Source organism: Mustelus asterias, unplaced genomic scaffold (assembly GCF_964213995.1).
Source record: "Mustelus asterias unplaced genomic scaffold, sMusAst1.hap1.1 HAP1_SCAFFOLD_4549, whole genome shotgun sequence".
Lineage (NCBI taxonomy): Eukaryota > Metazoa > Chordata > Chondrichthyes > Carcharhiniformes > Triakidae > Mustelus > Mustelus asterias.
This window is the reverse complement of record NW_027594492.1, coordinates 1-16,843: the sequence shown is the minus strand read 5'-3', so window position 1 is coordinate 16,843 and position 16,843 is coordinate 1. Positions and strand designations below refer to the sequence as shown.

General features: G+C 60.0%; 1 protein-coding gene across 1 annotated transcript; it reads left to right on the top strand.

Moving 5' to 3' along the window:
- LOC144491144 (phosphofurin acidic cluster sorting protein 1-like) lies at positions 1–16,642 on the top strand (the record flags this gene model as incomplete). Its single annotated transcript, XM_078208820.1, has 9 exons — positions 1–55; positions 1,750–1,842; positions 3,010–3,089; positions 9,288–9,403; positions 11,405–11,531; positions 11,619–11,723; positions 14,647–14,753; positions 15,320–15,474; positions 16,532–16,642. Coding segments are annotated over exons 3-9 (742 nt in total), but the record flags the coding sequence as incomplete, so codon positions are not given.
- Positions 16,643–16,843: the final 201 nt, after the last annotated feature.

Sequence of the window (16,843 nt, the reverse complement as noted above, 5' to 3'; positions counted from 1 at the left end):
GTCCCGAAATGGAGGAGACGGAGAGTGTCCTCAGCACCCCCAAACCCAAGCTCAAGTAAGTGAGTCCCAGGCTTTTCCGGCCTAGTGTCTAGTCCAATTATCAAGTTAGACACCAGAGAGTACGAGGGCTGATAATGAGATACTTCACCTGACTCCTCGAGGCAACTCACAATGACCTACTGTATCCCTCGAGGCAACTCGCAATAACCTACTGGATCCCTTGAGGCAACTCACAATGACCTACTGGATCCCTTGAGGCAACTCACAATGACCTACTGGATCCCTCGAGGCAACTCGCAATGATCCACCAGACTCGCTCCCATGGGAGTGGGGAGAGAATGCGGAACTCGCTCCCGTGGGAGAATGTGGGACTCACTCCCACGGGGGAGTGGGGGAGAATGTGGGACTCGCTCCCACGAGGGAGTGGAGGAGAATATGGGACTTGCTCCCACGGGGGAGTGGGGGAGAATGTGGGACTCGCTCCCACGGGGGAGTGGGGGAGAATGTGGGACTCACTCCCACGGGGAGTGGGGGAGAATGTGGGACTTGCTCCCACGGGGGAGTGGGGGAGAATGTGGGACTGGCTCCCATGGGGAGTAGGGGAGAATGTGGGACTCACTCCCACGGGGAGTGGGGGAGAATGTGGGACTTGCTCCCATGGGGGAGTGGGGGAGAATGTGGGACTTGCTCCCATGGGGAGTAGGGGAGAATGTGGGACTCGCTCCCATGGGGAGTAGGGGAGAATGTGGGACTTGCTCCCATGGGAGTAGGGGAGAATGTGGGACTCGCTCCCATGGGGAGTGGGGAGAATGTGGGACTCGTTCCCACGGGGAGTGGGGGAGAATGTGGGACTCGCTCCCACGGGGAGTGGGGGAGAATGTGAGACTCGCTCCCACGGGGAGTGAGGGAGAATGTGGGTCTCGCTCCCGTGGGGCGTGGGGGAAAATGTGGGATTCGCTCCCACGGGGAGTGGGGGAGAATGTGGGATTCGCTCCCACGGGGAGTGGGGGAGAATGTGGGATTCGCTCCCACGGGGAGTGGGGAGAATGTGGGATTCGCTCCCACGGGGAGTGGGGGAGAATGTGGGATTCGCTCCCACGGGGAGTGGGGGAGAATGTGGGACTCGCTCCCACGGGGGAGTGGGGGAGAATGTGGGACTCGCTCCCACGGGGGAGTGGGGGAGAATGTGGGACTCGCTCCCACGGGGGAGTGGGGGAGAATGTGGGACTCGCTCCCACGGGGGAGTGGGGGAGAATGTGAAGTCGCACCCACGGGGAGTGGGAGAGAATGTGGGACTCGCTCCCCACGGGGAGTGGGGAGAATGTGGGACTCGCTCCCACGGGGAGTGGGGGAGAATATGGGACTCGCTCCCACGGGGGAGTGGGGGAGAATGTGGGACTCGCTCCCACGGGGGAGTGGGACTCACACCCATGGGGGAATGAGGAGTGGGACTCACTCCCATGGGAGTGTTCGGCTGAACAATGGGTTATGACGATAGGTGAGCAGAGATTGGAGGAGGCTCTGGTGGAGCTGAAATGCCAGCAGGGATCAGGTGGGCCGAGTGGCCTCTTTCCAAACTCTCTATCCCAATGTATGTAATCCATGTCTCCATCTGTCACTTGACAATTCTCTCTCTCTCTCCGACACACTCTCTCCTCCTCCCCGTCTCCCCCTCACTCATTTCTCTCTCTCTCTCTCTCTCTTTCTTTCCTGTTTATTTTTCACTCACTCTCTCTTTCTCTCCCAAAGGCCGTTTTTGAGGGAATGTCTCAGTCAAGCTCGCAGACAGAGATCGGAAGCCTGAACAGTAAGGGCAGCCTCAATAAGGAGTTATCCAGTCCGGTAAGTGACGCAGAGCGCTATTCGGGCACCTTCCCCTTCTGGGGCTGTCGGGATAGGACGGGAAACTCACAGGCAGAGGGGAGAGTGATGGCCTCGTGGTATTATCATTGGACTATTAGTCTAGGAACTCAGCTAATCTTCTGAGGTTCGAATCCCACCACGGCAGACGGTGGAATTTGAATTCAATAAAACAAATATCTGGGATTAAGAATCTACTGATGACCCATTGTCGGAAAAACCCATCTGGTTCCCTTTAGGGGAAGGAAATCTGCCGTCCTTACCCCGGTCTGGCCTACATGTGACTCCAGAGCCACAGCAATGTGGGTGACTCTCAACTGCCCTCCAAGGGGCAACTAGGGATGGGCAATAAATGCTGGGCCCAGCCAGCGACACCCATGTCCCAGGAATGAATCAAAAGTCCAGAAGTTAGGATATAATGTTGGAATTGTATGGAACACTGGTGAGGCCACAACTGGAGGTCTGTGTGCAGTTCTGGTCACCACATTACAGGAAGGATGTAATTGTTCTGGAGAGAGAGTGCAGAGGAGGTTTACAAGAATGTTACCAGGGTTTGAAAAGTGTAGATGTGAGGAAAGATTGGGGTCATTTTCCTTATAACAATGAAGGCTGAGGGGTGACTTGATTGAGGTGCAGAAAGTTATGGGGGGTGGGGTGGGGAAAAGAGGTAGGGTGGACAGGACAAACTTGTTTCCCTTGGAGGAGAATTCTAGAACCGGGGGGGCGTAGATTCAGGATAAGTGGCAGTAGGTGTAGAGGGGACACGAGGAAGAAATCTTTTACACAGAGGGTGGTGGGTGTCTGGAATTCACTGCCTGAGTTGGTGCTGGAGGCAGAGACCCTAAACCCTTTTAAAAAGTGCCTGGATCTGCACCTTAAGTGCTGTAAGCTACAGGGCTGTGGGCCGGGTGCAGGAAGGTGGGATTGGAAAGGATGTTCTCGGGCTAGCATGGACAAGATGGGCTGCATGGCCTATTTCCGTGCTGTAACTTTTCTGTGGGATGAGCGAGAGGGAGATGGGGATGGAAGAAGAGTGTGTGTGGGGGTGGGGGTGGAGGTGGGGGCAGAGAAAGAGAATGAGAGAGCAACAGAGGGAGACAGGGATTCTAATATACACACTTTGCCTTCCTCCGTTCCCGTGCCAACCAGCTGGAAGCGTTGCCGTCTGAAAAACTCAGGGTGTCCCGCACGAACTCCAGGAGGAGGTGATGGCTGAGGTGGAGGTGCCGGTAATGTACAACATTCATTCGGGGATAGGGCGGGTGTTTGGTTAAGGTGTCAGCGTTACTCACAGGACTACATCACAAACACATGGGATTGTGCTCCCTATTCCAGGACTTTACTCAGTGCTGAGGGAGCGCCGCACTGTGGGAGGGTCGGTGCTGAGGGAGCGCCGCACTGTGGGAGGGTCAGTGCTGAGGGAGCGCCGCACTGTGGGAGGGTCAGTGCTGAGGGAGCGCCGCACTGTGGGAGGGTCAGTGCTGAGGGAGCGCCGCACTGTGGGAGGGTCGGTGCAGAGGGAGCGCCGCACTGTGGGAGGGTCAGTGCTGAGGGAGCGCCGCACTGTGGGAGGGTCAGTGCTGAGGGAGCACCGCACTGTGGGAGGGTCAGTGCTGAGGGAGCGACGCACTGTGGGAGGGTCGGTGCTGAGGGAGCGCCGCACTGTGGGAGGGTCAGTGCTGAGGGAGCGCCGCACTGTGGGAGGGTCGGTGCTGAGGGAGCGCGGCACTGTGGGAGGGTCAGTGCTGAGGGAGCACCGCACTGTGGGAGGGTCAGTGCTGAGGGAGCGACGCACTGTGGGAGGGTCGGTGCTGAGGGAGCGCCGCACTGTGGGAGGGTCAGTGCTGAGGGAGCGCCGCACTGTGGGAGGGTCGGTGCTGAGGGAGCGCGGCACTGTGGGAGGGTCGGTGCTGAGGGAGCGCGGCACTGTGGGAGGGTCGGTGCTGAGGGAGCGCCGCACTGTGGGAGGGTCAGTGCTGAGGGAGCGCGGCACTGTGGGAGGGTTAGTGCTGAGGGAGCGCCGCACTGTGGGAGGGTCAGTGCTGAGGGAGCGCCGCACTGTGGGAGGGTCGGTGCTGAGGGAGCGCCGCACTGTGGGAGGGTCAGTGCTGAGGGAGCGCCGCACTGTGGGAGGGTCAGTGCTGAGGGAGCACCGCACTGTGGGAGGGTCAGTGCTGAGGGAGCGACGCACTGTGGGAGGGTCGGTGCTGAGGGAGCGCCGCACTGTGGGAGGGTCAGTGCTGAGGGAGCGCCGCACTGTGGGAGGGTCAGTGCTGAGGGAGCGCCGCACTGTGGGAGGGTCAGTGCTGAGGGAGCACCGCACTGTGGGAGGGTCAGTGCTGAGGGAGCGACGCACTGTGGGAGGGTCGGTGCTGAGGGAGCGCCGCACTGTGGGAGGGTCAGTGCTGAGGGAGCGCCGCACTGTGGGAGGGTCGGTGCTGAGGGAGCGCGGCACTGTGGGAGGGTCGGTGCTGAGGGAGCGCGGCACTGTGGGAGGGTCGGTGCTGAGGGAGCGCCGCACTGTGGGAGGGTCAGTGCTGAGGGAGCGCGGCACTGTGGGAGGGTTAGTGCTGAGGGAGCGCCGCACTGTGGGAGGGTCAGTGCTGAGGGAGCGCCGCACTGTGGGAGGGTCGGTGCTGAGGGAGCGCCGCACTGTGGGAGGGTCAGTGCTGAGGGAGCGCCGCACTGTGGGAGGGTCAGTGCTGAGGGAGCACCGCACTGTGGGAGGGTCAGTGCTGAGGGAGCGACGCACTGTGGGAGGGTCGGTGCTGAGGGAGCGCCGCACTGTGGGAGGGTCAGTGCTGAGGGAGCGCCGCACTGTGGGAGGGTCGGTGCTGAGGGAGCGCGGCACTGTGGGAGGGTCGGTGCTGAGGGAGCGCGGCACTGTGGGAGGGTCGGTGCTGAGGGAGCGCCGCACTGTGGGAGGGTCAGTGCTGAGGGAGCGCGGCACTGTGGGAGGGTCAGTGCTGAGGGAGCGCCGCACTGTGGGAGGGTCAGTGCTGAGGGAGCGCCGCACTGTGGGAGGGTCAGTGCTGAGGGAGCGCCGCACTGTGGGAGGGTCAGTGCTGAGGGAGCGCCGCACTGTGGGAGGGTCGGTGCTGAGGGAGCGCGGCACTGTGGGAGGGTCGGTGCTGAGGGAGCGCGGCACTGTGGGAGGGTCGGTGCTGAGGGAGCGCCGCACTGTGGGAGGGTCAGTGCTGAGGGAGCGCGGCACTGTGGGAGGGTCAGTGCTGAGGGAGCGCCGCACTGTGGGAGGGTCAGTGCTGAGGGAGCGCCGCACTGTGGGAGGGTCGGTGCTGAGGGAGCGCCGCACTGTGGGAGGGTCAGTGCTGAGGGAGCGCCGCACTGTGGGAGGGTCAGTGCTGAGGGAGCGCCGCACTGTGGGAGGGTCGGTGCTGAGGGAGCGCCGCACTGTGGGAGGGTCGGTGCTAAGGGAGCACCGCACTGTGGGAGGGTCAGTGCTGAGGGAGCGCCGCACTGTGGGAGGGTCAGTGCTGAGGGAGCGCCGCACTGTGGGAGGGTCGGTGCTGAGGGAGCGACGCACTGTGGGAGGGTCAGTGCCAAGGGAGCGCCGCACTGTGGGAGGGTCAGTGCTGAGGGAGCGACGCACTGTGGGAGGGTCAGTGCCAAGGGAGCACCGCACTGTGGGAGGGTCAGTGCTGAGGGAACGCCGCACTGTGGGAGGGTCAGTGCTGAGGGAGCGCCGCACTGTGGGAGGGTCAGTGCTGAGGGAGCGCCGCACTGTGGGAGGGTCGGTGCTGAGGGAGCGACGCACTGTGGGAGGGTCAGTGCTGAGGGAGCGCCGCACTGTGGGAGGGTCGGTGCTGAGGGAGCGACGCACTGTGGGAGGGTCAGTGCCAAGGGAGCACCGCACTGTGGGAGGGTCAGTGCTGAGGGAGCGACGCACTGTGGGAGGGTCAGTGCCAAGGGAGCGCCGCACTGTGGGAGGGTCAGTGCTGAGGGAGCGCCGCACCTTCGGCGGGGTGGGGGGGGTGTTGTCTCCGGTGTCCTGAGTCCAATATTTCTCTCTCAAACCAACATCACTAAAAACAGATGATCTGGGTGATGATCAGATTGCTGTGTGTGGGATCTTGCTGTGTGTAAATTGGCTGCTGCCTTTCCTACATTACAACAGTGAGCAGACTTCTAAAAGAAACTCCTTCATTGTGTGTGGAACACTTCGGGATGTCCTGAGCAGGGGAGAGGAGCTGGAGAGATGGGGAAGGGGAGGTGGGAGAGTCTGTGTTTCTCTCTGGGATGTTCTGAGGAGGGGAGAGGGGCTGGCGGGATGGGGGGGGATCAGGGTCTGTGCTTCTCTCTGGGATGTTCTGAGGGGGGGAGAGGGGCTGGCGGGATGGGGGGGGATCAGGGTCTGTCCTTCTCTCTGGGATGTCCTGAGGGAGGGCTAGGAGCAGGAGAGATGGGGGAAGGTTTACTCACTCTCCCAGCACACAGCGCAGCCATTTCCAGTCAATGCGGAACTCGGTCCTTGTTGCTCTGAGTGCAGACACGCACTCCTGTAGCTGATCTCACTCCGCTGGTACAGCCCATAGGATGAGTGAGATTCAGTGAGGCGGCACAGGTGGGGGTTGTATTCACCCCTCCCACCCCCACCACCCAACAAGTACCTCTCCCTCCCTGTGGGATTAAACGTTACCCTGTCCACACCTCCCCCACAGAGAGCTGTCGCTAACAGGGGGAACTTGTCCCTCAGCAGGACCTTGGACTCCCTCTCTGCCCTGTCACTCTCTCTCTCTTTCCCTCTCTCTGCCGTCTCTCTCTCTCTTTCTCTCTCTCTCTCCCCTGTCTCTCTCTCTCTGCCCTGTCTCATTCTCTCTCTCTATGCCCAGTTGCTGTGTCACTGTCTCTCTCTCTCTCTCTCTCTGCCCTGTCTCTCTCTCTCTGCCCCGTCTCTTTCTCTCTCTCTCTGCCCTGTCTCTCTCTCTCTCTCTGCCCTGTCTCTCTCTCTCTCTCTGCCCCGTCTCTCTCTCTCTCTCTCTGCCCTGTCTCTCTCTCTCTCTCTGCCCTGTCACTGTCTCTCTCTTTCCCTCTCTCTGCCGTCTCTCTCTCTCTCTTTCCCTCTCTCTGCCGTCTCTCTCTCTCTCTTTCCCTCTCTCTGCCGTCTCTCTCTCTCTGCCCTGTCTCATTCTCTCTCTCTATGCCCAGTTGCTGTGTCACTGTCTCTCTCTCTCTCTGCCCCGTCTCTCTCTCTCTCTCTCTGCCCCGTCTCTCTCTCTCTCTCTGCCCCGTCTCTCTCTCTCTCTCTGCCCCGTCTCTCTCTCTCTCTCTGCCCCGTCTCTCTCTCTCTCTCTGCCCCGTCTCTCTCTCTCTGCCCCGTCTCTCTCTCTCTCTCTCTGCCCCGTCTCTCTCTCTCTCTCTGCCCTGTCACTGTCTCTCTCTCTCTGCCCCGTCTCTCTCTCTCTGCCCCGTCTCTCTCTCTCTCTCTCTGCCCCGTCTCTCTCTCTCTGCCCCGTCTCTCTCTCTCTCTCTCTCTCTGCCCTGTCTCTCTCTCTCTCTGCCCCGTCTCTCTCTCTCTCTGCCCTGTCACTGTCTCTCTCTCTCTGCCCCGTCTCTCTCTCTCTGCCCCGTCTCTCTCTCTCTCTGCCCTGTCTCTCTCTCTCTCTCTCTGCCCCGTCTCTCTCTCTCTCTCTGCCCCGTCTCTCTCTCTCTCTCTGCCCCGTCTCTCTCTCTCTCTCTGCCCCGTCTCTCTCTCTCTCTCTCTGCCCCGTCTCTCTCTCTCTCTGCCCCGTCTCTCTCTCTCTCTCTGCCCCGTCTCTCTCTCTCTCTGCCCTGTCTCTCTCTCTGCCCCGTCTCTCTCTCTCTCTCTCTGCCCCGTCTCTCTCTCTCTCTCTCTGCCCCATCTCTCTCTCTCTCTCTGCCCCGTCTCTCTCTCTCTCTCTGCCCCGTCTCTCTCTCTCTCTCTGCCCCGTCTCTCTCTCTCTGCCCCGTCTCTCTCTCTCTCTCTGCCCCGTCTCTCTCTCTCTCTCTGCCCCGTCTCTCTCTCTCTGCCCCGTCTCTCTCTCTCTCTCTGCCCCGTCTCTCTCTCTCTCTCTGCCCCGTCTCTCTCTCTCTCTGCCCCGTCTCTCTCTCTCTCTCTGCCCCGTCTCTCTCTCTCTCTCTGCCCCGTCTCTCTCTCTCTCTCTCTGCCCTGTCACTGTCTCTCTCTCTCTCTGCCCTGTCCCTGTCTGTCTCTCTGCCCTGTCTCTCTGTCTCTCTGCCCCGTCTCTCTCTCTCTCTCTCTGCCCCGTCTCTCTCTCTCTCTCTCTGCCCCGTCTCTCTCTCTCTCTCTCTGCCCTGTCTCTCTCTCTCTCTCTGCCCTGTCACTGTCTCTCTCTCTCTCTGCCCTGTCTCTGTCTCTCTCTCTCTGCCCTGTCACTGTCTCTCTCTCTCTGCCCCGTCTCTCTCTCTCTCTGCCCTGTCTCTGTCTCTCTCTCTCTGCCCCGTCTCTCTCTCTCTGCCCTGTCACTGTCTCTCTCTCTCTCTGCCCTGTCACTGTCTCTCTCTCTCTCTCTGCCCTGTCCCTGTCTCTCTCTCTCTCTCTGCCCTGTCTCTCTGTCTCTCTCTGCCCTGTCTCTCTGTCTCTGTCTCTCTGCCCTGTCTCTCTCTCTCTCTGCCCTGTCCCTGTCTCTCTCTCTCTCTCTCTGCCCCGTCTCTCTCTCTCTCTCTCTCTGCCCTGTCTCATTCTCTCTCTCTATGCCCAGTTGCTGTGTCACTCTCTCTCTCTCTCTCTGCCCTGTCACTGTCTCTGTCTCTCTCTCTCTGCCCTGTCACTGTCTCTCTCTCTCTCTCTGCCCTGTCACTGTCTCTCTCTCTCTCTCTGCCCTGTCCCTGTCTCTCTCTCTCTCTCTATGTCCAGTTGCTGTGTCTCTCTCTCTGCCCTGTCACTGTCACTCTCTCTTTCTCTCTCTGCATGCCCTCTCTCTCTCTCTCTCTATGCCCTGTTGTTGTCTCTCTCTCTCTGCCCTGTCTCGTTCTCTCTCTCTATGTCCAGTTGCTGTGTCACTCTCTCTTTCTCTCTCTGCCCTGTCTCTCTCTCTCTCTCTATGCCCTGTTGCTGTGTCTCTCTCTCTGTCCCTGTCTCTCTGCCTCTCTCTGCCCTGTCCCTGTCTCTCTCTCTCTCTCTATGCCCTGTTGTTGTCTCTCTCTCTCTCTCTTTCTCTCTCTCTGTCCCTGTCTCTCTGCCTCTCTCTGCCCTGTCCCTGTCTCTCTCTCTCTCTCTATGCCCTGTTGTTGTCTCTCTCTCTTTCTCTCTCTCTGTCCTGTCCCTGTCTCTATCTCTCTCTCTGTCCTGTCTCTCTGCCTCTCTCTGCCCTGTCCCTGTCTATGAGGTTTCCCTGTTGCTCTGTGCAGTTTGAGTCTGGACTGCCCCTTGTGGATATCTCAATGGGCTGAGTATACGATAATAACTGACTGAATTATTCCAATAGGAGTTAATGGAACAAGAGTTGCAGAGTGAACTGAATACTTCTGGCACCAGCCTCGACAAAACCAAACCCCTCACAAAAAGTGGCAAATCAGAGTCTCAGATCTTTGCATCTCCCAGGTACTGATCATAGAATGCTGACAGTGCGAGAGGCCATTCAGCCCATCGGGACACCAATCCCACCCAGGCCCTATCCCTGTAACCACACATATTTACCCTGCTAATCCCCTGGCATTATGGGGCAATTTAGCACGGCCAATCCACCTTACCCGCTCATCTCCAGACTGTGGGAGTAAACCGGAGCACCCGGAGGAAACCCACGCAGACACGGGGAGAACGTGCAGACTCCACACAGACAGTGACCCGAGCTGGGAATTGAACCCGGGTCCCTGGTGCTGTGAGGCAGCAGTGCTAACCACTGTGCCACTGTACCGCCTTACTCCACAACACCGAGTTGGGTTTTGGGTCCCACACACACTGACTCTCACTGGGGTACGGGTCCCACACACACTGACTCTCACTGGGGTACGGGTTCCCCACACACTGACTCTCACTGGGGTACGGGTTCCCCACACACTGACTCTCACTGGGATACGGGTTCCACACACAGTGACTCTCACTGGGGTACGGGTCCCACACACACTGACTCTCACTGGGGTACGGGTCCCACACACACTGACTCTCACTGGGGTACGGGTCCCACACACACTGACTCTCACTGGGGTACGGGTTCCACACACACTGACTCTCACTGGGGTACGGGTCCCACACACACTGACTCTCACTGGGGTACGGGTCCCACACACACTGACTCTCACTGGGGTACGGGTTCCACACACACTGACTCTCACTGGGGTACGGGTCCCACACACACTGACTCTCACTGGGGTACAGGTTCCACACACACTGACTCTCACTGGGGTACGGGTTCCACACACACACTGACTCTCACTGGGGTACGGGTTCCACACACACTGACTCTCACTGAGGTACGGGTTCCACACACACTGACTCTCACTGGGGTACGGGTCCCACACACACTGACTCCCACTGGGGTACTGGTCCCACACACACTGACTCTCACTGGGGTACGGGTTCCACACACACTGACACTCACTGGGGTACGGGTCCCACACACACTGACTCCCACTGGGGTACTGGTCCCACACACACTGACTCTCACTGGGGTACGGGTTCCACACACACTGACACTCACTGGGGTACGGGTCCCACACACACTGACTCTCACTGGGGTACGGGTTCCACACACACTGACTCTCACTGGGGTACGGGTCCCACACACACTGACTCTCACTGGGGTACGGGTCCCACACACACTGACTCTCACTGGGGTACGGGTCACACACACACTGACTCTCACTGGGGTACGGGTCCCACACACACTGACTCTCACTGGGGTACGGGTCCCACACACACACTGACTTTCACTGGGGTACGGGTTCCCCACACACACTGACTCTCACTGGGGTACGGGTCCCACACACACTGACTCTCACTGGGGTACGGGTCACACACACACTGACTCTCACTGGGGTACGGGTCCCACACACACTGACTCTCACTGGGGTACGGGTCCCACACACACACTGACTTTCACTGGGGTACGGGTTCCCCACACACACTGACTCTCACTGGGGTACGGGTCCCACACACACTGACTCTCACTGGGGTACGGGTTCCACACACACTGACTCTCACTGGGGTACGGGTCCCACACACACTGACTCTCACTGGGGTACGGGTCCCACACACACTGACTCTCACTGGGGTACGGGTCCCACACACACTGACTCTCACTGGGGTACGGGTCCCACACACACTGACTCTCACTGGGGTACGGGTTCCACACACACTGACTCTCACTGGGGTACGGGTCCCACACACACTGACTCTCACTGGGGCACGGGTCCCACACACACTGACTCTCACTGGGGTACGGGTTCCACACACACTGACTCTCACTGGGGTACGGGTCCCACACACACTGACTCTCACTGGGGTACGGGTTCCACACACACTGACTCTGACTGGGGTACGGGTCCCACACACACTGACTCTCACTGGGCTGGTGGTGACGTGTTGATGTTCTGTGTGTTGCAGTAAGGCAGACGTTGCTCACACTCCGAAGCACAGGAGGACTCCACTGAAGGATCGCCAGGTCTCCCGGGCCCAGAGTGAGCGTGCAAACAGTTCCGACAGCGAGCGGTCCCCGGAGCTCAGTATCCAGGTAACCGGAGCTGTGGCGTGGTCTGGGTTTGGGCTGGAGTTATTACTGTGTCAGATTCTCAATGCTGCTGTGTGGTTCTGTCTGCAGGTTCCACGCAAAGTGGTTTACGATCAGCTGAACCAGATTCTGGTGTCTGACAGCACCGTACCAGAGTCAGTGATCATGGTCAATGGTGTGGACTGGCAGGGCCAGGTACGTACTCCCACCACGCCCCCATTGCCTCTGCTTTCCACTCGTCGCTTTGGCTCTTTGCCTTATAATCCTGACACCCTGTGATACACCCCGATTAGTGTCTGCGCCTGTTACCCCCAACCCTCCACCCTCCTCCCTCTCAAACTAGCACCTGTCGAATTGGACAGGCTCTTGGTACTTGGAGCCCGCGCCCCAGTGAGCGTCAGACAGGGCAATAATCCTGTCGGATGGCGGCCAGATGGCATAGTGGGTTGGCACTGCTGCCTCACAGCACCAGGGACCCGGGTTTAATTCCCGGCTTGGGTCGCTGTCTGTGCGGAGTCTGCACTTTCTCCCCCGTGTCTGCGTGGGTTTCCTCCGGGTGCTGCGGTTTCCTCCCACACTTCAAAGATGTGAGGTCTGGTTGGATTGGCCATGCTAAATTGCCCCTTAGTGGTCAAAGATGTGTAGGTTAGGTGGATTGGCCATGCTAAATTGCCCCTTAGTGGTCAAAGATGTGTAGGTTGGGTGGATTGGCCATGCTAAATTGTCCCTTAGTGGTCAAAGATGTGTAGGTTAGGTGGATTGGCCATGCTAACTTGCCCCTTAGTGTCCAAAGATGTGCAGGTTAGATGGATTGGCCATTGTAAATTGTCCCTTAGTGTCCAAAGATGTGTAGGTTAGCTGGATTGGCCATGCTAAATTGCCCCTTAGTGTCCAAAGATGTGTAGGTTAGGTGGATTGGCCATGCTAAATTGCTCCTTAGTGTCCAAAGATGTGTGGGTTGGGTGGATTGGCCATGCTAAATTGTCCCTTAGTGTCCAAAGATGTGCAGGTTAGGTGGATTGGCCATGCTAAATTGCCCCTTAGTGTCCAAAGATGTATGGGTTGGGTGGATTGGCCATGCTAAATTGCCCCTTAGGGTCCAAAGATGAGCAGGTTAGGTGGATTGGCCATGCTAAATTATCCCTCAGTGGTCAAAGATGTGCAGGTTAGGTGGATTGGCCATGCTAAATTGTCCCTTAGTGTCCAAAGATGTGTGGGTTGGGTGGATTGGCCATGCTAAATTGCCCCTTAGTGTCCAAAGATGTGCAGCTTAGGTGGACTGGCCATTGTAAATTGTCCCTTAGGGTCCAAAGATGTGCAGGTTAGATGGATTGGCCATGCTAAATTGCCCCTTAGTGTCCAAAGATGTGTAGGTTAGGTGGATTGACCATGCTAAATTGTCCCTTAGTGTCCAAAGATGTGCAGGTTAGGTGGATTGGCCGTGCTAAATTGTCCCTTAGTGTCCAAAGATGTGTAGGTTAGGTGGATTGGCCATTCTAAATTGCCCCTTAGTTTCCAAAGATGAGCGGGTTAGGGGGATTGGCCATGCTAAATTGCCCCTTAGTTTCCAAAGATGAGCGGGTTAGGGGGATTGGCCATGCTAAATTGCCCCTTAGTTTCCAAAGATGAGCGGGTTCGGTGGATTGACCATGGGAAATGCCTGGGGTGATGGGGATAGGGTGAGGGAGAGGGCCTGGGTGGGATGCTCTTTCGGAGAGTTGGTGCAGACCCGATGGGCTGAATGGCCTCCTTCTGCACTGTCGGGACTCTGTGGCTCTCGGACAATGAAGTTATTATTTCCGTGGTGAATAATGAGGAGAAGTGATTTAAAAAGTCAATGGTTTACTTGTAAAGGTGTTGAAGGAAGAGAGAGACCTGGGAATCCACCCCCATTAATCTTTCAGGTGGCGGTACAGATTGAGGTTAACCTGTTAAACAGCCTTCGGGGGTCCCTGACTTCCACAAGGAATGAGTACAAAGATCAGGAAATGATGTGAAAGCCTTTCTGAACACTGGGCTAGACCCCGGCTGGAGCACTGGGCCCAAATCCGGGCCTCCCAACACTTTAGGAAGGATGTCGAGGCCTTGGGAGAGGGTGCGGGGGGGAGATTTTCTAGAATGTTCCCAGGGATGAGGGGGTTTCAGTTCATGTGGAGAGACTGGGGAGAAGCTGGGATCGCTCCCCTCGGAGCGGAGAAGGTTAAGGGGGAGATTGAATCGAGACGTTCAGAATCAGGAAGGGTTTGGATTGAGTGAATCAGGAGAAAGTGTTTCCAGTGTCAGGAGGGTGGGTAACCAGAGGGGGGGGGACACGGATTGAAGAGAATCGGGGAAAGAACCAGAGGGGGGGATGAGGGGGATGTTTTTTGCGAGTTGTTGTGATCTGGAAGGCGCTGCCTGAAAGGGCGGTGGAAGCAGATTCAACAGGAACTTTCCAAAGGGGGAAAATACTGGAAAAGGAGAGATTTGCAGGGCTGTGGGGAGCTTTCAATGTGCTAGCACAGACACCATGGCGTGAATAGCCTCCTCTGCGGTGAAGTGATTGCTTGGCTGTTTTTGAGGAAGATTCACTGAGATTCATGTATCTGCTCCTGTTCCAGTGCTTGGAGTTATCCGGATCCCTCAGCCTGGCATTGGCTCTGCTTCCAGGCCAGGCCTCGCTGGAGGGAGTCCTTACGCTCGCCCAGCCTCGTACAGGAACAGGAGGCCATTCTGCCCTTCAACAGCAACCTCTGAATCTCAATTTGGGACATTTTCCAATTGAATTGGGACAATTCCAACTGCGACTGCTTTTTTGCGGGAGAGGGTCCCAGATTCCCACTCCCCTGAGTGTGAGGAAGTTCCTCGCGACATTCCCGCCCCGCCTTGTTCTGGACTCTTCCGCTCCCCACCAGAGGAAATAGTTTCTCTCTATCGAACCTATCCAATCCTTTAATCATCTTAAACCTCCCCCCCTTCGATTAGATCACTCCCTCGATCTTCCACACTCGAGGGGGTACCAGCCTCGTCTGAGTGAACCTGTCCTCGGAATTTAACCCTTTCACCCTGGAGTCGGTCACTGGGGGAGCGCGCATGCTGATTCTCTCTCTCTGATGTTCTCTCTCTCCCTTCCCTGCAGTACGTCTCCGAACTCCTCCTCGAACAGAACAAAGCCTACATCTGCACGTGCTCCATGATCGAGGTTCAGACCTGTCTTTCTGCCATCCTCACACGGATACAGCGCTAGTGAGTACATCCTCCAGTCAAGACTTCACTCTGTCGTGACCAAATCCCTGTCCATCCCTGGGTGAGGGTCCAGAGTGGAACACATGCACCTCTGTGGGAGGATCGGTCGAGCGTCTGGGGGGGGACGATGTCTGGGGGGGGGTCGGCGTCTGGGGGGGGGTCGGCGTCTGGGGGGGGGGGGTTGGCGTCTGGGGGGGGCGTCGGCATCTGGGGGGGGCGTCGGCGTCTGGGGGCTCGGCGTCTGGGGGGCTCGGCGTCTGGGGGGGGTCGGCGTCTGGGGGCGGGTCGGCGTCTGGGGGGGGGGTCGGCGTCTGGGGGGGCATCGGCGTCTGGGGGGGGTCGGCGTCTGGGGGGGTCGACGTCTGGGGGGGGTCGGCATCTGGGGGGGGTTGGCGTCTGGGGGGGGCATCGGCGTCTGGGGGGGGTCGGCGTCTGGGGGGGTCGACGTCTGGGGGGGGCGTCGGCGTCTGGGGGGGGCGTCGGCGTCTGGGTGGCTCGGTGTCTGGGTCTCAGAGTTTGCTGTTTTGTGTGTGTGCTGACTCCATCTTCTGGTTCTAATCCACCAGCTGTAACTGCAATGCCCAGATGCCCCGGCCGGTGAAGGTGGCAGCAGTCGGGGGGCAAAGTTACCTCAGCGCCATCCTCCGATTCTTTGTGGAGCAACTCGCCAACAAAACGTCAGACTGGCTTAACTACCTGCGCATCCTGGTCATTCCCCTGGGTGAGTGTCGGAGCAGGAAGGGGGGCCGCGAGGGGGGAGGGGGGGCGGGGAGGGGGAGGGGGGGGCCGCGAGGGGGGGGGAGGGGCCGCGAGGGGGAGGCCGCGAGGGGGAGGGGGGGGCCGCGAGGGGGAGGAGGGGGGGCCGCGAGGGGGAGGGGGGGGCCGCGAGGGGGAGGGGGGTCCGCGAGGGGGAGGGGGGCCGCAAGGGGGAGGCCGCGAGGGGGAGGGGGAGGCCGCGAGGGGGAGGGGGAGGCCGCGAGGGGGAGGGGGGGGCCGCGAGGGGGAGGGGGGCCGCGAGGGGGAGGGGGGGTCCACGAGGGGGGAGGGTGGATGCGAGGGGGAGGGGGGGCCGCGAGGGGGAGGGGGGGCCGCGAGGGGGAGTGGGGGCTGCGAGGGGGAGTGGGGGGCCCGCGAGGGGGGAGGGGGTCCATGAGGGGGGAGGGTGGATGCGAGGGGGAGGGGGTCCGCGAGGGGGGAGGGTGGCCGCGAGGGGGAGGGGGGGCCGCGATGGGGAGGGGGGGCCGCGAGGGGGAGTGGGGGGCCGGGGAGGGGGTCCATGAGGGGGGAGGGTGGCCGCGAGGGGGAGGGGGGGCCGCGAGGGGGGAGGGTGGATGCGAGGGGGAGGGGGGGCCGCGAGGGGGGAGGGGGGGCCGCGAGGGGGAGGGGGGCCGCGAGGGGGAGGGGGGCCGCGAGGGGGAGGGTGGCCGTGAGGGGGAGGGGGGGCCGCGAGGGGGGAGGGTGGCTGCAACGGGGAGGGGGGGCTGTCTGTGTGAGGGGTGGGGGGGGTGATGGGGAGGGGGTGATGGGGAGGGGGTGCTCTGTGTGAGGGGCGGGAGGGGGTGATGGGGAGGGGGTGCTCTGTGTGAGGGGCGGGAGGGGGTGATGGGGAGGGGGTGATGGGGAGGGGGTGCTCTGTGTGAGGGGCGGGACGGGGTGATGGGGAGGGGGTGCTCTGTGTGAGGGGCGGGAGGGGGTGATGGGGAGGGGGTGCTCTGTGTGAGGGGCGGGAGGGGGGTGACGGTGTGAGGGTTGTGCTGATGTGAATCTTTCTGTGGCAGGGTCCCACCCCGTTGCTCGGTACATGGCCTCTCTGGACAGCAGGTACAGCAGCCTGTTCCTGGACGCTGCATGGAGCGACCTGTTCAGCAAGTCCGAGGCTCCCGGTACAGGTAGGAGCGGTGGGGGGTGGGGAAGGGGGGAGACAGAGTGGGCTGGGGCTGGGCGGGGGAGGTGGGGTGGGGCGGGGGAGGTGGAGCAGGGCTGGGCTGGAGGCCAGGTCTGGGTGGGGGGGGCCAGAGCGCGGAGGGGGTGGGGGGAACAGGCCCCTCCCTCGGTGACTGTCTCCTCTGGAGTAACTGGTTTGTGTAACT